We start from the raw sequence: 23467 nt of genomic DNA, 5'->3' as shown, positions 1-23467 counted from the left end.
GTGACTTTGCTGCAAAGTTCTGAAATTTTCACTTGAAATTATTTTCAGAGCCAGTTTGAGGCACATAAGAAAATCAGTTTAATTATTTCTTAGACACAATTAGTGTTTTGTCTAGAAATAGATTGCAATTTGTCACTCACATATTCTGTAGACTTGAACTCTTCATGACTTGGACCTTTCCAAAAAGCAAGTTCAGTTTTGGAAGGTGAAGACATGACTTTGAGAACATCCAAAAGGATATGTCAGAGAGAGAGTCAAGAACATTTCGAACAATGTCAGTGTCATTGCTCTACAGCATTCCAAAATGACAGTTTGAAACATTAGGATATAAAAGTTTTGATATAAGTGGCTAATTACTTTATAGTCATACTGTATCTGACTTGTTAGATTCCCATGCTCTAGATTCTTTTATAAATAGACACTTTAAAGGGATCTGTTACAAAGTCAACATTTTGGGGGGTTTTTCTGTGACTGGATTTGTAAAATGTAGAATGGGATTATTGTTTTGTCATGCATCTGAATTTAGTAGACGACTACTAGATAATAGTGATAATCTTTTTTCTATTAGCGAAAGAGAGCATAGTTGATGCTTGAACAACACAGGTTTGAGCTGCACGGGTCCGTTTATACTCACATATTTTTCAGTAGTAAATACTGTACCACACAGTCCAAAGATGGTTGAATTAGGAGATGTGGAGGAACTGCGGATATGGAGGGCCCTGTATAGTAATAGGTGGATTAACCTCTGCATTATTCAAGGGTCAACTGTATGTATACTCATAAAAACTCACATTTTCTTCTCTTTCTTTTTTCTTTTTTTAAATTTATGTATTTGATTTTTGGCTGCGTTGGGTCTTCATTGCTGTGTGCGGGCTTTCTCTAGTTGTGGTGAGCGGGGGCTACTCTTCGTTATGGTGCGTGGGCTTCTCATTGCGGTGGCTTCTCTTGTTGCAGAGCATGGGCTCTAGGCACATGGGCTCAGTAGTTGTAGCTTGCAGGCTCTAGGGCGCAGGCTCAGTAGTTGTGGCGCACGGGCTTAGTTGCTCCATGGCGTGTGGGATCTTCCTGGATCAGGGCTCAAACCCGTGTCCCCTGCATTGGCAGGCGGATTCTTAACCACTGCACCACCAGGGAAGTCCAAAACTCACATTTTATATAAAAAAAAGAACTCTGTGTATAACTGAGTCACTTTGCTATACAGCAGAGGTTGCCACAACATTGTAAATCAACTACACTTCAGTAAAAAACAAAACAAAATAGAAACTCCCATTTTGTCTAAATTGATTTTGCTCTTATATAACAATAGTATATGTATTCAGATTGCATTTTTATTTGCATTTAATAATTATTGATTAAAATTTATTTCTTTAATATTATTAGATTTCAAATGATTGAGGTAACTGTAAAAGTTTGTTTGATGCCCTGTTGCTGATCAAATCATTGGTCTTCTCTATAGTTCCTTACAAATGTATGGAATCAGTGTTCCATTTGGATTGAACATCTGTGTCTTGTCTTAATAATAGAATAATTGGCATGAAGTCATCTAAAAGGACCAATTTACATGGTATAATTGGTAGAGAGCATGAACTTTGGATTAAACAGACCTAAGTTTTTAATCTTATTCTTGCTACTTACTAATGGTGTGACCTTGGGCAAGTTATTTAACTTTTCAGGCTCAGTTTCTTCATCTGAAAAAATGGAGACAATACCTACCCAACTAAATATTTTTAAAGCACCAGTGCACAATAGCTTGTCATACATTTAATAATAAATGTTCATTTCTTTTCCTGCTTTTATCTTCATGTATTGGTCATTTGAGACTAAGTTAGTAAAATTAAAGAACTTTCTAAGCAGTCATCCTAAACATGATTTTAAGGTTTACTTTAGGATTAGTCTGCCATTTACTTTAGTAAATACTGTATTCTCTCCATTGCCAGGAGGAGTATTTGAGAAAGGAAGGAATGATTTGAACATTGTCAATAGCCAGCTGAATTAGTGTTTTAGGGACACACTTTTGATAACTTGTACTTAATATCTCCATGAAAATGTTTTCATTTATCTTCAATCACAGGTACAGGAACTTTAAAGATAGATTTTGTTGGAGAGCTGAATGATAAAATGAAAGGTTTCTATAGAAGTAAATATACTACCCCTTCTGGAGAGGTGCGCTATGCTGCTGTCACACAGTTTGAGGTATGGTATTCTTTAATATATTATGATCTTAAATTAGACATTCTGACAAAGGTCTAATTCTATTATTTGCGTGATTATTTGAGGCTTAGGTGCCTTTGGCCATAATTGTATTATTGATTTTGGAATTTTTATTTTATATTCAGCCAGTTATCTCTGTTAATATGAGAGAGAATTAGGGGTGTGGGCTGGGGAATGATTTTATTTATAACAGTACCACTATTAATTTAGTAGGAAAAGCCACAGGTACAAAAAGAGGTACAAAGTATAAAAGCAATCCAGGTATTTAAATTTTGTTACCTGTATGTCTGTATATATAGTTATATATGGATATACATAGATATAGACCTATCTATTTAAATATAATTTTGTTACCTGTATGTGTGTGTGTATGAGTGTGAGTGTGATTCCAGTGCTTATCTCTAGCCCTTTTGAGCACTCCTTCATCCTGGAATGGTTGGCTGGAGTGTGTCTCCAAATGATTTTTTTTTAAGAGAGGGTATGTGAGTGGTATACTTCCTGAGTCTTTGCATATCTGAAAATCTTTCATTTGCCTTTATACATGACCAGTTTTACTGAGCATGTAAGAGATTTGTTGGGGGGAAAAAGAAAGAAAGAGCAGCCCCTGACATCCAGAAGTTGTCCTAGCACTGAAAGCTAGTCCATGTTGTTTTCCTTGGACATAAACAGTATCATAGAATGCCAACCTCAGACAAGGTTACTCCGAGACCATGATAAAATGAGACAAAACAAGGGCAGTTCATAATTTCATCCAAGCATAGACAAAAACAAGTTCACTTTGTTAATCACAAAAGACAAACAACTCTCTCTCTTGGTTAAAATGAGTGACTGCTGCTTCTTTACCAGTTGCAGTTTTAGGCTTGATGTAGTCTGCCCTCTCCATAGATAAATAACAGTTATTGAGATACCCACTCATAAAATTGCCTCCACTTTCTGATAGCACCCAACTTAGAATGAATCCTTTCTTCTTAAATCCTCCTCCAAATCATTCAGTCAAATCCAAAATCATATAATTGTTTCTTTCTTAGACTCTTATTGAGATACCCCATGGTTTCTTTTGATGTGAGTTTTTCCCTTGCTACAGTGAGTAATAAGCCCAACTTCTTCAGTGATAAGAGTGGTACAATTGGCTTACAATTTTTCTCTTTCAAAGGTGCATAAATATTGTTCTAAAGTCTTTCATGTCTCATTTTGTCGAGGGGGAGGAGTCAGACTAGAATGTTTCTTCTCCCTTTGTAGGGTAACACATTTTAAAATTTTGTTTTATTTTCTTCCTGATTGCTTGTTAAATTATTTCTTTGTACGTAAAAATTAAAAATTTTCACCAGGTGTTCACTTTTCATTAACTTTTAATAATTGGTGAACCCTATTGATGTTCATATTCAGAGCTTTCTTCAGTGTAGCAGTATTTTCTTCTATTGCATCTTCATCATGGTTTCTGTTCTGATCTCTTCTTCAGGAACATCATTTAATAATAGATTTAGCTCTAGTGTCTATCCCCCAAATGTACCTTTGATTGCTTTTATCACTTTGTCCTTTGGATATTTTGGAAACTTAAATCTTACTATCTATGTCATTCATTTAATTTCCTCTAATATAAATACATTTATTTACTGCTGTTGCTCCTAATTTGAATTTTTCTGTGCATTTCTTTCTTTACACTCTACTTACTTTTCCAAATGTCTTATTTATTCTTTTTTTAAACATCTTTAGTCTTATTTATTCTTTAGTAGAATTCATAATTTATTTAGTTTCTTTGAGAGTGCAGTCAGCCATCTTATGTTTTTCCTTGGAGAAATCCTTTTTCAGAAGTATGTGCTTCCTCTACCTTTGCATATTTTGTTACTTTTTAAGATACAGAATCTTGGCAATGGTTCTATTTCTATTTTATTAAAGATTTTTTCTTTTATAACTGATACTCTACTGCACCACTAATCTTATTTTGCTTTAACAAGTTTGCTCTTTTTTATTTTTAAAGAAAGAATGAGATCTCTTTCAAAAGGTAGGTCAAATGGTGACAGTTTTATGTGTTGTATATGGAAGTGCCTTTAAACAAATGACCTGTTTGGAACTGATACAGCATCTGTCTTTATTCCTATTGCTACCATTCCAGATAAAGAACAAAGCACATCAAAAATTCTGAAGATATTTTTATTTTTATTTTGAAATCAAAGCTAGAGAGGCAACCAGTCATATTTTCCCATTGTTGAATCCTTACAGTAGTATACTGTTAACCTTCCTGTGCTCTGTGTTGTGTTGACATTATAGATAAAGCCATTTGCCTTTAATTTGAAATATTGAAATGTTTTAATAAAAACAAAAATATAATTGTCAATTATTCTAATACTATAAATTATTAAGCTCTATAGCAGACCTAGTTCTTGGATAATTGCTGATGTGGCAATGATAGTAAACCTTGTGTTTTCTTTGTAGTCAACGCCTAGCTTGTTGCCTGGCACTGAGTAGAAAATAAATATTTGAAAAAGTGAATGAACAAATGATAGAAAGAAAGAAATGTCTGTTATTTCATGAAATAGTCTGGTAGGTTAATTCTGTGATATTTTATATTTCATATTCTTTTCTTAAGGCTACTGATGCCCGGAGAGCTTTTCCTTGCTGGGATGAGCCTGCCATCAAAGCAACTTTTGATATCTCACTGGTTGTTCCTAAAGACAGAGTAGCTTTATCAAACATGGTATGTTTGTGTTTGTGAGTATATTCATATTTTGAATAAGCATTGAGCATATTTAGTTTGCTGATTAGATGGGATAGCATGAAACCACCCAGCACAGTGCTTAACACATAATTGGAACACAAATGTTAGTTCTCTTAATTTCTGAAAAGCCTTCTTTTTCTTTATTGCCTTATTTGGGGAGTTTCCCCCTCCTGGAAGAAATTCTTTATAAACTATATTAACAAGATCATCTAATTCCTTCAATTTGGAAATCTAAATAAGAAATGAGTTTAATAAATATTACCTGAAAGAAAAAAAATCTGATATTCTTATTAAATGCCAAAAGATGTAGCCACATAATGAAGTGTATTTAGGTTTTTGGCTGATTGTATTCTTGGAATGTGCTCCCTTCACTGATGTCGTTGATCCTCATTCATAATAGAGTAAGCATTCACTACTTGAAGTGTATTGTCTAAGACTGCCTTACTTAAGACATAGAGTAGCTTGTGGCTTATAATAGGAGTCTAGGGAACTTGGAAATGCCTGCTGCACCTGAAAATAACTGGCTTTTGCCTCCTTTATTGGTGGAGAGAATTCCATAGATTCTCTTCTCAAATATTCTCAGAGAGGAAGCTAATATATTACACTGAAATGTTCATTTACAATTTAGTATGAATGAATTTATCAGATCAATTCTTGAATAAGTCTTACTTGGAAGAAAGAATAGAGAGACCTTGAGGAAACTGAGAGCCTGAATAGGAAAAAGAGGGAGAACACCAAAGGGAAATTAGGGGACTCCAAAGGTAAAGTGGAGATTTTGTGACAAATTTGTTTAGAGCCAGCCTTGGTACAGAGAATGCTCTAAATCTAGAAATCTGTACCCTTTGAAATGTCTGATTCCACAATTACATTTTATTTTCATTAATATTTGTTGTCTCCTTTCCTTCATTCACTTGAAAAGTATTGAGGTCTTAAAACATCCCAGTATCTGGCATATTAATAGGTATTCAAGAAAAGTTGCTTCTTTTTTCATACAAATCCTTGGAAGTTTTAACACTTTAGGCTCCAGTTTCTTAGTGTGAATGCTTTATCAGGTGACTTTCCTTCTTAATAGGAAAGATCTTGATAGCATAATAGCACTGGATGAATTAGGATAGAGAAGTAAGCAGTGCTGGAAAGGGGGAAGAAAAGGCCCCAAAGCCTAGAGTTTTTGGCTAGTGTTTGCTCTAAGGTATTTAATGTAAATCTGTTAAATTTTCCTTTTTTTTTTTTAAGAATGTAATTGATCGGAAACCATATCCTGATGATGAAAATGTAGTGGAAGTGAAGTTTGCTCGCACACCTGTCATGTCTACGTATCTGGTGGCATTTGTTGTGGGTGAATATGACTTTGTAGAAACAAGGTCAAAAGATGGTGTGTGTGTCCGTGTTTACACCCCTGTTGGCAAAGCAGAGCAAGGAAAATTTGCGTTAGAGGTAAATGTACTTGAAGAGGATTGTTCCAACAGTCCATAACTCCAGGTTGGGGAATTTACATTTCTGATCAATTATTAGTACAATTATTTATAATTTAACTGAAATTTCATGTACTACTTTGGTTTTACTTTTAATAGAATCTGGGAACTAGCAACTTTGGTGTTTTATTAACATTTTACAAGATAATGATTAAGAAAATATTAGAGTAGAATTTATTTACCCAGAGAGTGGGTGGGAAAATATGTAATTATACTTTTCATACTGAATTATAAATGGATTAAAGTTTGGCTGACATACAAAGCTTAGGGCTAAAGCACTGTTTGGAGGTGGGGCTCCCCAGGGTTGGTTTCTAGTAACTTGAGATATTTGGCTTGCAACAGGATTCCTTTGTGGATTTCTATATGAATGACAGTAAGATTTATCAGATGGTTCTTTTGTCTATACTTTTATAGGTTGCTGCTAAAACTCTGCCTTTTTATAAGGACTACTTCAATGTTCCTTATCCTCTACCTAAAATTGATCTCATTGCTATTGCAGACTTTGCAGCTGGTAAAGTAAATTTCATTTTATTGATGAATTGTAATAACTTTTTTTGAATTTTATGATTTTTCAAGAAGAAGTATATATAAATATCAATAAATGTTTATATTTATTTTATGAAGGTGCCATGGAGAACTGGGGCCTTGTTACTTATAGGTATGTTAATGATGTATTACCCTGCCTTATCTTTTTAAATCACTGATTTCATGAGAGCTTCACTCCTAAGTACAGTTCAGTAGCTTCTGCTTTATGATCTGTCATAAATTTTCCTACCTCCCCCCACTTCCTTGAACATTTCAAGAATGAAGATGAACACCCTCTGGTGCTACTATCTGAGAGTATAAGATTTTAAAGTGAGCATCTGGCATTAGTAGCATTTGTAGATGTATTTTTGGCTGAGTTTCTCATTTCAGTGCCTTCTCTTCCTTCTAGTAGTTACATAGTTATATATCCAGCTTGAAGAACTTTCCCTGATTTAATATCTTCTGACCAAGTTTTTACATGTCTGTCACCACAATACAAACATGTAGGTTGTATAATTTTAAAAGCAATGTCTGTAAACAAGTTTTTGTCTTCTACTTTCAGTTGCCTTCTTCAGTGAGCTAAGTTTTGGACAGCCTACTCAGTGTTCTTTTTAGGACTGTGGAATGCATCTTCCCCCCACTTTCTGCTCCCCTTCTTTTAATGGAAGGACTGTCTTCTCTCTCTGTCTAGCACAATAATCCCTAATCCTTTAGACAAAGTTTTTCTGAAATTTCAGGCAGCTGTCCTATAAACAAACTGATAATTAAACTTGTGTCACATCTTTGATCTTCTGTTATGAATTCTATTGGAGTGGTGTCTTTAATCTTCCCAGAACTTTTTCTATCCTGTGTACTCTGAGGAAATGTTTTCTTGACATCTTTAAAGCCTAACTTGACCATCTTATTTACTGTTTGAATCTCCCTCCCCCACTTCTGCATGCCTGCTTTGATTGTAATACTTAAAAAAAAAATTTTTTTTTAAACACAGGGAGACTGCATTGCTTATTGATCCAAAAAACTCCTGTTCTTCATCACGCCAGTGGGTTGCCCTGGTTGTGGGACATGAACTCGCCCATCAATGGTTTGGAAATCTTGTTACTATGGTATTTAATATTTTTAAGTGCTCAAATATATTTATTTTTTTCCTGCTGCACCTTTTTTTGTCTACATAGTATTTCAGGTTTGGCTGGAATGTTGTACCAAAAAAGTAGTTTTTTGATTGAAAAACTTTATTTTAAAAGGTCCACTTTGAAAAGTGTTTATCAGAATATTCTTGTTGATCAAAAGCATGTAGATAATCTTTATTCAACAGAAAATACTTCCTAAACTGTTCTAAATACTGCCTGCAAGCGGGGGAAGTCATGATACTAATTTGGGTGAAAGGAAGAGATTCCACTTAGGTAGAGAGATTCCATGCAGTGAGATTCAGACTAACTGTAGTTTCTTGTGTCATATATATTATGTAGCTCACTAGCTGTAAAGTAACCTGATAAATGACAAACTATCCTTGATTAGGTTGAAATGTTTTTAAGGGTCATTTTCTTCATTTCCTGAAATTTTAAGTTGAAATTTGACAGAAATGAAGGCAAAGAAACAACAGAATAACTGTGAAGTATATTAAAATTTCCAACTGTCCTATTGAAGTTCTTGTTTATTATAATGTTTGCAGTGAATGATCTCTGTCCTCTAGTCTTGACCTTTCCCTCTTACTCTGAATAAGTACTATCTATAGCAGCCAACTGTGTTAGGGCTTGGGAGCCCAGCGTTTAATAAGTGAACTAGAAGTGCCTCTGCAAAGAAAGAACTGGAGATTCTGGAGCCAGCCAAATTCCCTGATGGCATTTTAGGCTGCCAAAGAGCAGAGCCCAATTTGGATATTAGTTGAGTCCACATGTCACAAAATAAGCAAGAAAGGAAAACATTTAGCAACTCTTACATATTTGAAAGAGTTTCTAAAGAAAGTCAGCCCTTGAAAGTAAATCCTGTCCTTTTTGCTTTGGATGTTTAAAATTTTGCTTAGGGGTAAAAAAAAATTTTGAAATATAATTTTATGCAGAAGTAAGTATACTAGTACCTGTATTCAATATGTCAGAAACGTTCTTTTCTCCTAATGCAGCAAGTTTGTTGCTACCAAACAATTTTTTTGCTCAGTGTTGAGCAGACTTTATTTTTTATGATTTTATTTTTAAACTTCCAGTAATAAATTTTAGTAGGGGAAATGTGTGCATTCTCATTTTGCTTTTAAACAGCTTTTTACTGGATTGGAGCAACTTATAGTTATTAGATGTCAGTTGTTTCATTAACCAAAATTCAAAGGCTTAGAGATAGTTGGAAAATTACTAGGTTTGTACCAGCTTATCCCAGTGGAGGCTTTTAGTTAAATAAGTGCACAAAGCATATAAACAGATAGCCATTTATCAGTTGATATTGAAAATATTTGATCTTTTCAGAATTTTAAAATGCCCTTTTGTTTTTCACCATTGCATTAGTCCTTTGTCCTGAATTCATATAGTATTGCTTTCTTTTCATAAGAGATTTAATCAATTTTTTTTTTTTCCCCTAATGAGTTAATTGGATTGAGGGTTTATTACTGTGATATCAAAAACATTCAGTTTGGCCTTCAAATTGAAAAGGACTATTTAAAAATAAAAAGGTTCTGGGGCTTCCCTGGTGGCGCAGTGGTTAAGAATCTGCCTGCCAATGCAGGGGGATACGGGTTCAAGCCCTGGTCCGGGAAGATCCCACATGCCGTGGAGCAGCTAAGCCCGTTCACCACAATTACTGAGCCTGCACTCTAGAGCCCGTGAGCCACAACTACCGAAGCCCATGTGCCTAGAGCCTGTGCTCTGCAACAAGAGAAGCCACAGCAATGAGAAGCCCGCGCACCACAACCAAGAGTAGCCTCCGCTCACCGCAGCTAGAGAAAGCCCACGCGCAGCAACGAAGACCCGAAGCAGCCAAAAATAAATAAATAAAATAAAATAAGCTTAATAAATAAATAAATAAATAAAAAGAGTTAGGCTAGGCTTGATATAGTTCAAAAAATAAAAATAAAAAAAATAAAAAGGTTCTAAAAGGACCTTATACTATCCTGTTACAAGCCAGTCTGTACACAGGCATACACTCCCTGTTCAAGGTGAATCGGGTCCTCATCCATAAACAAAGGCTTTGAATCTGCACCTCCATGGGCAACTGGTGATTTTGTTTCCAGTAGAACTTTCCAAGCTACATAATTCCTCCACTGACAAGTGTTTTGAGACTTAATCAACTTTAATGAAAATTAGATTGAAATCTCTTTCTAAAAAGTTGATTTCTTTTTCAAAAAGTTGATTTTGTCTGTGACCCATTATATTCTTTGTCCACTCCACTGTTAATTCTTATTACCGGATGAGAATTTTATATTTCATAAATGTTTAAACACCATGCGTTACTGAACTACTTACTGCCATGACATTTCTGTTAATTTCACATAATTCTTATATAAGCAGTACTGCTTTTCTGTTTATCTAGAAAGTTTAACTTTTCAATCAACAATGATTTTTCCCTGTCATTATGGAAATAGTTTCCAGTTTTCCTTGTTTGGTCCTGATAAGCTTTCTGTTTTTTTTAAGAGAACTGTTTATTAAACTAAATTTTATATGACAGTGTAGGCTCTTGCCTATATTTACGCGCTTTCTTCGCCTTTTCCATATTTAGGGTGTTTTTCATCCTCCTTCTTCCTCCTTTTCTACCTTTAGTACCAGAAAGTTACTTAGCAGTGGTGATACTGCTAGTGTCACCAGATTGGCCTTTCTTGGCATTTCTTTTGTTCAGGGATGTGAGTTATTTACTAAATGTTTTGAAATGAATTTCAGTTCATTAAGAGCTTTAGAGTATAGTGGAAGGGACATATGAGTTTTTTAAATTAGTGGAGTGACAAGCATCTTGTTCTCTTTATATATTTCCATCTTTTGTTTTTAGGAATGGTGGACTCATCTTTGGTTAAATGAAGGCTTCGCATCATGGATTGAATATCTGTGTGTAGACCACTGCTTCCCAGAGTATGATATCTGGACTCAGTTTGTTTCTGCTGATTACACACGTGCCCAGGAGCTTGATGCTTTAGATAACAGCCATCCTATTGAAGTGAGACATAATTTTCAGTCATTGGCCTTTGCTCTCATTTTCAATAAAATATATAATTTGTTTATAGAGGTACTTAGGACTCTGCAAAGAAAATTGCATGGGTGATGTCATTTACTTCTGTAGTTTATATTTCCATTCTTGAAATTCTAGCAGTACTAAGTTCTAATTAAGTTTCTTTTTAAACATCTGTGATCTTTGTAGAAGCAAGTGCTCTGTACCCATAAGCATTCACTAAATAGATTTTTATTGAATAGTGTGGGGGAACCATAGCTGTTGGGTAGTGTGATTCTGTTGTTTCAGAGAGAATTCTGAACATACTCTTTATTGTTGTCATCTGTTTTTATATAAATATTTTAATTCTTTTGACTTAGCCTGTCCTTATTTCAGCTAGTTTATCTGTATAAATTTTGCCTCTAAAGAGCTAGACTTAGAGTCTACTTTGACATATTTAACCAGGGTCCTATGTAACTGTAAGCCATTACAATTAGTGCAAGAAGTCAAATGTTTTTCATCTCTCCCTTCCTTACCCTCACTTCCCTACCCACAAAGAGATCAATAGTGACTTGCCTCCCAGCAAAGCAGTGTCAAGATTGGAACCCAGGTCCTAAGAGATGATGGGGATTGTGTTATATATTCTATTTTATTAGTATTAGTTATTAAACCCTTTTAAACAATTACACATTATGAGTCACCTAAAGGCAAAAAGTATCTTATGATTTAGAAGGGTTTTCCTAGAAAGCTTTTTATGTAATTCAGTATTACAGGCTGTCTGCTTCCTGTCATAACCTTGAATCACACTGTCTGCTAGGTCAGTGTGGGCCATCCTTCTGAAGTTGACGAGATATTTGACGCTATATCATATAGCAAAGGTGCATCTGTCATCCGAATGCTACATGACTACATTGGGGATAAGGTAAAAAAGCAATTTAAAAAATCTTCCATTCTTTTATGGTGAAACCATAGAGTTTTGCATGAAAAAAAAAAAGTTTGATTTTATTTAGGTTAAGTTCCTAAGTAATTTTTCTAGAATCTATAAGGATAGTATTCTGGCTTGTCTTTATTTCTTTTTATGCTGATTATTTTGGTCTCTCAGATGAATGATGTTGCAAATATGTTTTGGGGGTTGGTGGAAGTCTGGTATAAAACTTAAAAGCAAAAGTAGAAGGCAAAGAGTATGCATTTTTAAACAGAAGGTAGTAGACATTAGGGGGATACATGTGTTTTAGTAAATCTGACAGTCAAGTAATTTGAGTAAATTAGTTTTTGAGTTCTATGTACTCAAAATATACTATAGTTCTGAGTTCTGACTCTCCTGGATTTTAAAAATTGTGTTTTCTCAGGACTTTAAGAAAGGAATGAACATGTATTTAACCAAGTTTCAACAAAAGAATGCTGCCACAGGTAATCTTTAATAGCTTGAGATAGAAATGGAGAGAAAGTGTTGGCATAATACTATCCAGAGTGACATTTTATTTTTTCTAAATACTTAATTTTCCATGTGATGGATAGGAAATAGAGTCGACTTACTTGACGATGTGTTACATCATGGGTCAACAGCATGAATTGGGACCTATTATCCTTTTGGTCATCCTCCAGTAGTCTGCTTTCCACAGCTCAATGTTTTGCCACTTTAAAAGAGTCTGAAAAGTTCTGTTTACTTTACCAGAGCTTGTTCTTTTTGATGATTTGTGGGTTTTGTTGCCCTTCGTTGACCATTGACCATTGACCATTAAAATAGCTGCAAATTAACCATTTGTAGGAGTGAACTTGTGGAACTACAGATTTTCAATGAAGTAAATTCTTAAGATTTTATGATGGTCTATTAGATATTAGAGTCAAAAGGAAGAATAAAGGTGTAATAGTTGATTGAATATGAAGCTGAGTTCCTTAGTGAACAAAAATAGTTTAAAAAACAAGATTTGTGTAATGTCATTAGTATAGGTCTGGGGTGGGGCCCGAGAGTCTGCATTTCTAACAGACTCCCAGGTGAAGCCAGTGCTCCTAGTTCGTGGGCGGTACTTCAGCTCACCAAAGTGTAACTGGTATGAGGTGTACCATGTAACTTTTTTTGGTTTGTTTTTGTTACTTATGAAAGACAGTTGGCAGTTCAAATACATTCTGATATCATCCATGGTTTTTATCCTCTTGTAGCAGTTGTAGTGCTCTCTGTCTACTGTCTCCGCCCCTCCCTTAATTTATGCCTTCTTGATCTCTCCCCTGGAATTCACTACTAATTTACTACTTGCCTTGTCCCACTCTCTTCAGTTTCATCTCTCACTCTGAGGCTAGCTAGGGTTATCTTTCTAAAGTGAATATCTAATTACATCACCCTACTGATTAAAAACACTTGAGATGCCACATTCCTTTCACGATGAAGTCTATACTTCTTTGTAAGCCATACAGTCTTGAACAGTTCAACCCCTGCCTACTTTTTTAGCCTCATGGCCTGTTACTCCCACACATGCGCCTCTGTCTTCAGCTTATTGAACATATTGCTGTTACTGACATTTTCTGTCATTTCTTATACTTTCCTCTTTTTTTTTTTGGCTGTGCTGCACGGCTTATGGGATCTTAGTTCCCTGACCAGGGATTGAACCCGGGCCCACGGCAGTGAAAGCTCAGAGGCCTAACCACTGGACCGCCAGCGAATTCCTTTTTATTTTCCTCTTTGTACCTTTATTCTGTCTACCTGGAATGCCCTTTTTCCCTCTGTCTAAAGAACAACTCCTCTTCAAGGTGCAGACCAAAAGTTTACCTCTTGTGAAGCCTTTATTCTTTGGATTTTTCTTTCTCTGTTCTTGCCCCTGTTATAGTATGTACCACATTGTATTGTTGTTTTGCTTATTCTACCACCAGAGTTGTTTGACCATATGGGTCAAAAACAGCATCAGCATTGAGTATTTTTTAACTTCTGTTAATTGAATGGGTACAATAGTTTTAAGTTTGTGAATGATTGTTTAGTAGTGACCTTGAATATGTGTCCATTTGTTTGTTTCTGTTTCTTGTTTGAACTCACCTGTTTGTCTTTTATTTATAACTTGTAATTTTTTAATAAATTGGAACAATTAAGAACATCTTAGAATATAAGACCATAGAGTTCACTTAATGGGAAGGCAAGGGGAACGTAATTTGGCCTACTGTTCCTGAACCTGAAAGAACCACAAAATTGGTCATTGTTGCAGTGTCAAGAGTTATATAAAATTTCTGGTTTGTTTAGGAAAATAAAAATGGAAACATTTTAGATTTTCATTGTTTGTATTTATCTTCTAGAGGATCTCTGGGAAAGTTTAGAAAATGCCAGTGGTAAACCTATAGCCGCTGTGATGAATACCTGGACCAAACAAATGGGATTCCCTCTCATTTACGTGGAAGCGGAACAGGTAAACTTATAAAAAGTCCTTCAATTTTTCTGATATTGTATTAAATGAAATTCAGTCAGTGTTATCAAATTTGCTTTTCTGTCCTTTAAGTATTCTAGGTAAGATTTAAACCAGCCCTTATACTCTTTTCTCAATGATTTATTATGTCTGTACCAAACTATTTGCCCCCATGTCTTTAAAATTATACATGCTTATGGTAGAAAACAAAATATTGTCTGCCCTTACTGTCTCCAAGGAAAACACTGTAACCTTGTTGATATAGTTCTAAAATCACCAAATGAGGTTTATTCTGAGAATGCAAGGTTGGTTTAATATTAAAAAACAGTCAGTGTATTGACTCATAATCACTACATTAACAGAATCAAATTAGAAAAACCACATAATGACCTCACCTGATGCATAAAAAGGATTTGGTAAAATTCAACACCCGTTTATAATATCATTCTTTAAAATTAGTTTTTAATGTTGGATGGCATTGTGATATTGATTAGAATTGCATTCATATTAGTTGAACTGTTATCTGAATTCAGACAGGTGTAGTTCAAAATGAGTTGCCCTCCAACAGTACTGAGAATTACACATCAACCTATAATGCATACCAGAAAGTTTGTCTTAACTTAGTTTAATTGTATGAAACTATGAAATCATTCTCTTAAATTTCTTTGCCATGGTTTTATAAGCTCCATAGGGAATTAATTCCATTCTTTTTTAGGGAGGAAGATTCATAGCTCTTTTTTAGGTATGTGTTTGTCCTTATGGTTCTGCATTGTCCATGAAGCTAATATTTTACAAAGGCTCAATGTGGCAATCTTAAATAAAGTATACACATTGGAGGACCTCTCAGTTAGATTGGCTGCAAGAATTTGAAAAGGCAATTTAGGGAACACAATTAATCATATTTGGTGAGAAAGGATATCTAAAACTTTAGTGAGCTATCATTGTGACCATTCTGTTTCTTTCTAGTTTATCAGAAGAGAGGACACTAATACCCCACTTCCTCCCAATGTTATTGAGACTCAGAGAACTTTTCCATCAAGCTACTTTCAAGATCTTACTTTTTCTGCATCTTTTTTGTCTCCAAGCACAGCCAAACTAATTCTCCATTTTACATTACAATAAAAAGCCTGTCTATGACTCAATTCTTTTACAAATAGGAGAACTCTGCAACATTGTATCTTGATTATGATCTGTATCTCACTTTATATTCCCTAAATTTAAATATTTTTGCTTTATTTCTGAATCAATTTAAAAGTCACCTAATAACTTTTTCAAGGAAATCTATGTGATACAAAATTAATCAGTGATGTAGTATCAGTATTTAAGTTCATTAGTAGTTTCTTTATGGCATCAAAGTGGCCATTGCTTCCTCACTCAAATTTTTTAGTTTTTCATTTCTGTCTCTTGCAGTCAGTTTATCCCTTTATAAAGGTCATTGACCCAACTTAGTGTTTGAGTTAAGTGATCTGAAAATTGTTGTATCTTGCGTTATTTAAAATGTCTAGGGCATAGTAACAAATGATAACTAAAACAAAAGGTTGCATATTGTTGAAGTATTTTTTTAAAAATATGTACTTGCCTTTGTTGCTTCTGGCTTTTTAGTTTTTTGCAGTACCTCCCCCCGACTTTTTTTTGTGTTTCATTGCAAAGCTCATCCTTTGAAACAAGGTGTGTGCTGCTTTCATGTTTGTCAGTTGTTCTAAAAATGACTTTGGATTCTGAATTCAGAATTTGAATTCTGAATATTGAGTCCACATGCTAATTTAATGTTGCCACTTTTTGGAAGTAAAAAAGGCTAAAGACATAACCTTCCTCCATAAAGGTTAACTATGTATCCTTTTTGAAAACTTTAACACTTTGAAGTTCTTATCTGGATACATATCTCCTCTCATGAGCAATATTTCATGGAACCTGGCCTTTAATTTTTAGAGTATTGTTATTTTGAGACCTTAATGAGAAATAGTGACTTTTCTTCCATTCTGTAGTATCATGCTCTTTATCACCATTGCATTTTGTATATTCAGGAGCTATTTGGCTATATGGTTTCACCTCTACTTTGTCACAGAGATGTCGTCCCCTCCAAAAAATAAAGTGTTGATGCTACTACAGCTTTTGTTTTGTTTTGCTTCTTTAGATAGAAGATGACAGACTACTGAGGTTGTCCCAAAGGAAGTTCTGTGCCAGTGGACCATATGTTGGTAAGCAAATGGCTATGAGTGGGAGCTGATCAGTGAGTTTGGATACCATACCATAGTGTTCCAACTAATAAGAAATAATTATCCATTTAAAAATATTTTTAATAGAATTAAACAGAAACAAGGTAATGGTAATAGAATAAAAACGAAATCTAGGAAATCAAAACAGGAGATTCATGGGGTATTTGTAGTATTGTCATATTCTTAGATTTTTGAAAGTCCATGTCTCTGTGTGTTATTGGGGGCTGTAATGAATGAAGAAGTATAGGAACACTCAAGAAGTGATGTCTCTAACCTTAATCCCTAAAAGAAGACTTGGTATGCATTTGTGTACTAAGTCTTATGCACTTGTGTACTAAGTACATTTGGTATACTTGTGTACCAAGTGTATACATTGTGGCTAATTTTTTTTTTTTTTAATTCTTGGGGGTAGTAACTAAGCAAATAAATAAAGCCCAATGATTATTTAGATTTATTATGTACCAGTCATTGTGCTAAGCACTATGACTGACCCTTATTTTATACTCTCAGCAACCCTGTTAGGTAGGTCATATTATTTCTGTTTACAAATAGGGAAGCTGAGGCATAGCTAACTAAGTAAGTTAAATTGTGCAAGATCACCTATATAATAAGTAAAAGAGTAGGAATTCAAACAAAATAGTTGGATTATATAAGTTTATAATCCTTAAGTTTATACCCTTAACTATCACTCAACTCTGCTTTTTCAAATATTTCTACATGACATTAGACTCTTTTTTTTTAAAATTTATTTATTTTCGGCTGTGTTGGGTCTTCGTTGCTGCACATGGGCTTTTTCTAGTTGTGGCGAGCGGGGGCTACTCTTCGTTGTGGTGCGTGGACTTCTCACTGCAGTGGCTTATCTTGTTGCAGAGCACGGGCTCTAGGCGCGTGGTCTTCAGTAGATGTGGCACTTGGGCTCAGTAGTTGTGGCTTGCGGGCTGTAGAGTGCAGACTCAGTAGTTGTGGTGCAGGGGCTTAGTTGCTCCGCAGCGTGTGGGATCTTCCTGAACCAGGGCTCGAACCAGTGTCACCTGCATTGTCAGGTGGATTCTTAACCACTGCACCACCAGGGAAGCCCGACAATAGACTCTTTTACCCAGGGAATTAAAGATGAATTGAAAAATCAAGAAGTAAACTGTTTTTCTGCACCTTTCTCACTTCCTTTAAAATAGTATTTCCCAACAGGGGGAAGGGTATATCAGAATCACCAATGCCTTTTCATGTTCCACCCACCAAATGATGATGCACTCTACTAGGTTTAAGAGGTACAGCCTTCAACCTTTTGCCTTCCTTAGCATTGAGAGTTACTCTTAATAAGTATGTCTGACAAGTGAGGTGACATGTTTATTATCTAAATAAATAGTGTCACAGTTGCTGTTTTCTGCACATATCTGCAATCTGCATTGTAGGACTGACAGGTTTTGCAGGTCTTTCCAATACTCTGTGACCACTATAGGCATTATTAAAACCTGAATTATCCCAGTGTCAGGAGGGAATTTTCATTTGTGGTTTAGCCTGATAGCATAAAGCTATATAACTTATTAAGATAGTTTCATTAATGTACTGGGCAATGACTCTCTTTTGTTTGGCATCTTGATGCAAAATCTATTTTGCTGTATAATACCTAAGAGAGTGTATGTATTTGCCTTACAAAAGCTTTGGCTTTTAGATGTGACTCCTCAGTGTTCGAATCCAGCAGCTCCCAAGGCGTATCCTGTCTGTCGCAGAAATAAAATCAGCCCTTCAGTTTCTCAGCAGTGTATATACCTGTTAAGAATTGCACCTTAGGGCTTCCCTGGTGGCGCAGTGGTTGAGAACCTGCCTGCCAATGCAGGGGACACGGGTTCGAGCCCTGGTCTGGGAAGATCCCACATGCCGCAGCACAGCTACGCCCGTGAGCCACAGTTACTGAGCCTGCGCGTCTGGAGCCTGTGCTCCGCAACAAGAGAGGCCGCGACAGTGAGAGGCCCGCACACCGCGATGAAGAGTGGCCCCCGCTTGCCACAACTAGAGGAAGCCCTCGCACAGAAACGAAGACCCAACACAGCCATAAATAAATAAACTAATTAAATTAAATTAAAAAAAAAAAGAATTGCACCTTAGAATTTGTTTTTAAGTGCTATGTGAGAGCTTTAACCCACTCGAAATGTCTTTTATTATCTCCTTTGCTCTGAAAAGGGAAAACAACAATTAAATTAAAATTGTTGTATTTGTGATTCTACAAGTAAACACAGTGTTCTCTTTTTTATAGGCTATTGTGATTTCATTAGTAAATTCTCTCTTCCTTATTATTATTCAGGTTACCTGGAAGAGTTCATGTACCATTAAAAATGAGCTATTGGCTTAACAATTGGATTCAAGCCCATGCATGGGACACCAGTCCTCTCTCTCTACCTTACCTTCTGTTTCTTCCAGTGAGAAATTATTTTTCAAGTTTCCTCTTTGTTCTTCTCTTGCTTAAGGAGAAGACTGTCCCCAGTGGATGGTTCCTATCACAATCTCTACTAGTGAAGATTCCAGCCGTGCCAAAATGAAGATTCTAATGGACAAGCCAGAGATGAATGTAGTTTTAAAAGATGTCAAACCAGACCAGTGGGTGAAGGTGAGTCCAGAAATGACATGGCCTTTTTTATCTTACCTAAATTGATTTATTTCTTTCATTTCCTTTATGCATTTTATGGCTGGCTCTAAATTCTACTGCTTCATTTTGGACTAGGACTTGAAAAGAAAAAAACATTTCTGAACTTTCTTGTGTGAAATGTAGGGCCAACTTTCAAATAGTATTGTCTAGATATTTGCCTTTATGTCAAGTAAGGGAGTGGTCAATAAGCAGTTACAAAGGGATAGGATTAAACAGGAAAAAACTAGTAGTCTATGTATAAAGTCACATTAACCAAAACATTTGTAGTCTTGCAACTTCAAACTGCCCTGTCATTGTAATGACATGTTAACTTCAGTGATGTGTTGTCATTGTGCATGTACAACTATAATCAAGTGAGATCAGATATATAATAATCAGTTTGTGTCACTGAAATGTGAAATTCCTTTTAGCTGGTGTTTTAAAGCCATTTCACAAAAATAAGAGTCAGTAAATATTATTTTTCATTATTCTGTACTCTGCCTTTCATAATGAAAGTATCTATTACAAACTTTTCTCCCAATTATAGGTTCCTAATAGGAACTATACATTGTCTCAGGCTTTTGTGCTTGCAGAACTATTTCTCCCTCTGTTTTAATTTTTTTAATATATTTTTATAATATACCCAGTGGAATACTATATTACCATTTGAAACTACAATCTGGAACATATGTAACAATATGAAATTTTTCTTATAAGAAAAAACACTATGATTGTAATTAGGTAATTAAAGGTGTTATTCCTATAGTAAAAGATAAAGGGAATCAATAAAATAATTACTGTATTAGAAATGTGAAGTGACTTAAATATATATAAATAGTAAAATATTTATATCTTTTTTAAAAAATTTATTTATTTTATTTTTGGCTGTGTTGGGTCTTCGTTTCTGTGCACGGGCTTTCTTTACTTGTGGCGAGTGAGGGCTACTCTTTGTTGCAGTGTGTGGGCTTCTCATTGCAGTGGCTTCCCTTGTTGCGGAGCAGGGGCTCTAGGCGCACGGGCTTCAGTAGTTGTGGCACGCGGGCTCAGTAGCTGTGGCTCACAGGCTTAGTTGCTCTGCGGCATGTGGGATATTCCCGGACCAGGGCTCAAACCCGTGTCCCCTGCATTGGCAGGCGGATTCTTAACCACTGCGCCACCAGGGAAGCCCAAAATATTTATATCTTATACTGTCATTTTATCATTAAAATATTTTGCATATAAATATTATCAAAAATATTTTTGACTGTTGGTAAATAGCCTATAGAAAATAATGATAGTCAATGATTACCTCACTCCAAAAATCATATGAAATTGCCTTTTAACTCCATGTAATTCTTTAAAATCTAGGACCTGACAGTTGTTATTGTATTGAGGCTCTGGGCTCATTAGATCAGTATTTGTAAAGGTTTAGTCTTCCTCAGAGATTTTATTGTCCATGTATTTTTATTTTGTAGTAAATGTTTTGTGTAAACTGAAAACCATTCACTGAAATTAGAAATAGAAACTTAGCCGCATTATATCCTCCTTTTCAGCCATGTTCTTTTCACTGTTGCTCACTTTGGCTCCCACTATGCCAAGTTTCTGTTTTCTTTTGCCTCTGTATTCATCTTTGACAACTGATTACTATCTTTATATGTTGTTTCATTTTAATACTTGTCTGTTAGCATAAATGATCTTTGTTGTTTTTCATCCAGATATGCTAAAACTAGAACTTCTTTCATACCTACAAAAAATTGATTTAAAAAATAAATGCAGCTCTTTAATAATACCTGTTGGATATCTTTTCAGTTAAACCTGGGAACCGTTGGGTTTTATCGGACCCAATACAGCTCAGCCATGCTGGAAAGTTTATTACCAGGCATTCGTGACCTTTCTCTGCCCCCTGTGGATCGACTTGGATTACAGAATGACCTCTTCTCCTTGGTGAGCCTCCAGTAGTATGATGGATTTTGTTGATTAAAGGATTTAGTTTTTCCTGGAGTGCCTGACTGAAACATAACTAGAAGAATATAGTTCTTCCTGAAGGTTGAATGCCTTTAGGACCAAAGCAAATGACTAATTATTAATTAACATGGCAAGATTGAACCTATATAATTTACCAGAAACAAATCTCATTTTATTACTCCTAAGCCAGCTTTTTGCAACTATACTTAAACTATCCTTTGTAAGGCAAAAATTCTCTTCAACAGACATAGACATGAACCTTGAAGAAATTTCTCTACTTATGTGGTTTTTTAAAATAACTCAGAGTGATTTATATTTTTCTAAAATAGTGGTTGTACTTTGCAGGGAAAGTCTAGTAGAATTTTTTAACATTTCGTTACTATTCAAGTTATAATAGCCCATTAGCTTTAGAATTATATTTATATTTAGCTTTGTTCCAGAAAAAATTTTAAGGAGCAATTAGTAGTATTATCTTTATGACCCCAAAGCATAGGTTAGATAATTTCTAGATGTCTCTGTGATAAAATTGTCAGATTCCTCCTAGTGTTCCTTTAATTGGACTTGAAATTTTCATTCCCCTCTGCAGTAACTGGTTTTGGATTCCTCCTTTGTATAAACACAGATTAGCATTGATGCACAAAACCTCACATCTGCTGATTTCATTGCTGAGAGAGACCTGTCCCAGGAGAGTGGTGTGTTTGTGCAGTTGGCTGCTGTAACAGAAGTTCTTTTTCCTAACTCTGTTAGTCAGTTCTGAAAGGACTGAATTTGTAGTGCCTTCCAGTTTGCCTTCTTTTAGAAATGAGTAAAGGACAGGCTGACGTTGACACAGTTTGCAGGTCTAGTTTTGAAAGCGCCTCTGTCAAAAACCAAAGCCCCAACTGTTTTTGCAACTTTTCTGAAAGTATGAAAAATTTCAAAATAAAAAACAATGCCAAGACCCCAGAAACTGAATAGAAATAGGAAGTTAACTGTTTTCTTTCTTTTTCTAAATTGGTGGAATTTTAGCAATTTTTTAAAGTGGCTCTTCTATAAATAGCAAAAAAGTAAGGAATGGTGTCATAATACAGTTTTTATTTTATAAAATTCTATAGTGGTCTGAGCTTATATAGTCTAGTCTCTTCCTTAAGGGATAACTAACTAGCAGAAGATAATGCCAAAATTACATGCTTGTGTTTTTTGTTTTGCTTTTGTTTGAAGACTAGATTAATTTATGTTTTTTCCTATCCCAGGCTCGAGCTGGAATCATTAGCACTGTAGAGGTTCTAAAAGTCATGGAGGCTTTTGTGAATGAGCCCAATTATACTGTATGGAGCGACCTGAGCTGTAACCTGGGGATTCTCTCAACTCTCTTGTCCCACACAGACTTCTATGAGGAAATCCAGGAGTTTGTGAAAGATGTCTTTTCACCTATAGGGGAGAGACTGGGCTGGGACCCCAAGCCTGGAGAAGGTAATGGATGTACTGAATGGGGAAAGAATTGATCAGAAATTGGTCCTTTTTTTACTCAGCTGTGGTTAACAATAACAATAGCATCATCTTTGTGTCTGCTGGATGTTACTGTGTATTCAGCTAACTAGAAAGTAAGACTTAGGACTTTTAAGCCTCCTGGTGAAGTTACGTGGGTAACCAACATAAAAACAGTGGTGGCTATGTGTATTCGTTGCTAAATATGATTTATGCACAGAGCAAATGGTGGAAATAAAAGTCTTTCACAAAGTTCCAAAGGCCCATTTTTAGTAAAGAAAAGCTAAAGGGAATTTTGGATTATTTTATTTATTATTACCATAAATACCAGGCACCTTATGTGCAACTTGAAAAGGTGTTGAGAGACACAGGGGGCCAGTTTTCTGAATTAAAGGAGTTATTTGCTTTCTACATGTATTCTCTCCTCTTTATTTCTGTAATCATGTATTTACTCTTTTGCTGTCATTTAAATGTTGGGAATAGTGATTACAGGGCTTTAAATATAATTATTTTCTACCATATGCTAATAACTGAAGGTGGTATTTCCTCCTGCCCTTCTTGTTCTGGGAGTCTTTTACAATAAGAACAATAGTAACAATTATCTAGAGCTCTATGTCTTTCTTTTATTGATTCAACAAATATTTATGTACCCAGTAAATGCCAGGTACCATACTAGGAGCTGGTGGTATAACAGTGAACAAAAAATCACCGTGTGGCTTACATTCTAGTGGAAGACACAGCAAACAGTTCAGTAGATAATATTTTAGGTGGCAGCAAGTATCATGAAGAAAAAT

The 23467-nt window shown here is 35.3% G+C and overlaps 1 protein-coding gene across 1 annotated transcript in view; it reads left to right on the top strand.

The window, feature by feature from the left end:
• The window catches only part of NPEPPS (aminopeptidase puromycin sensitive), a 103656-nt gene that overhangs the window by 67712 nt on the left and 12477 nt on the right, over positions 1-23467 (top strand). The window contains exons 4-17 of the mRNA XM_036836644.1: positions 2072-2193; positions 4799-4906; positions 6161-6361; positions 6814-6910; positions 7024-7057; positions 7913-8027; positions 10885-11049; positions 11858-11962; positions 12390-12450; positions 14320-14429; positions 16561-16624; positions 19105-19244; positions 21051-21185; positions 22439-22658. Coding sequence (XP_036692539.1) covers positions 2072-2193; positions 4799-4906; positions 6161-6361; positions 6814-6910; positions 7024-7057; positions 7913-8027; positions 10885-11049; positions 11858-11962; positions 12390-12450; positions 14320-14429; positions 16561-16624; positions 19105-19244; positions 21051-21185; positions 22439-22658 — 1677 coding nt within the window. The remainder of the gene's footprint in view (positions 1-2071; positions 2194-4798; positions 4907-6160; positions 6362-6813; positions 6911-7023; positions 7058-7912; positions 8028-10884; positions 11050-11857; positions 11963-12389; positions 12451-14319; positions 14430-16560; positions 16625-19104; positions 19245-21050; positions 21186-22438; positions 22659-23467) is intronic.

This window comes from Balaenoptera musculus, chromosome 20 (genome assembly GCF_009873245.2).
Source record: "Balaenoptera musculus isolate JJ_BM4_2016_0621 chromosome 20, mBalMus1.pri.v3, whole genome shotgun sequence".
NCBI classification, from domain to species: domain Eukaryota; kingdom Metazoa; phylum Chordata; class Mammalia; order Artiodactyla; family Balaenopteridae; genus Balaenoptera; species Balaenoptera musculus.
The sequence above is the reverse complement of the archived record's forward strand: the minus strand, read 5'-3'. Positions and strand labels throughout refer to the sequence as shown.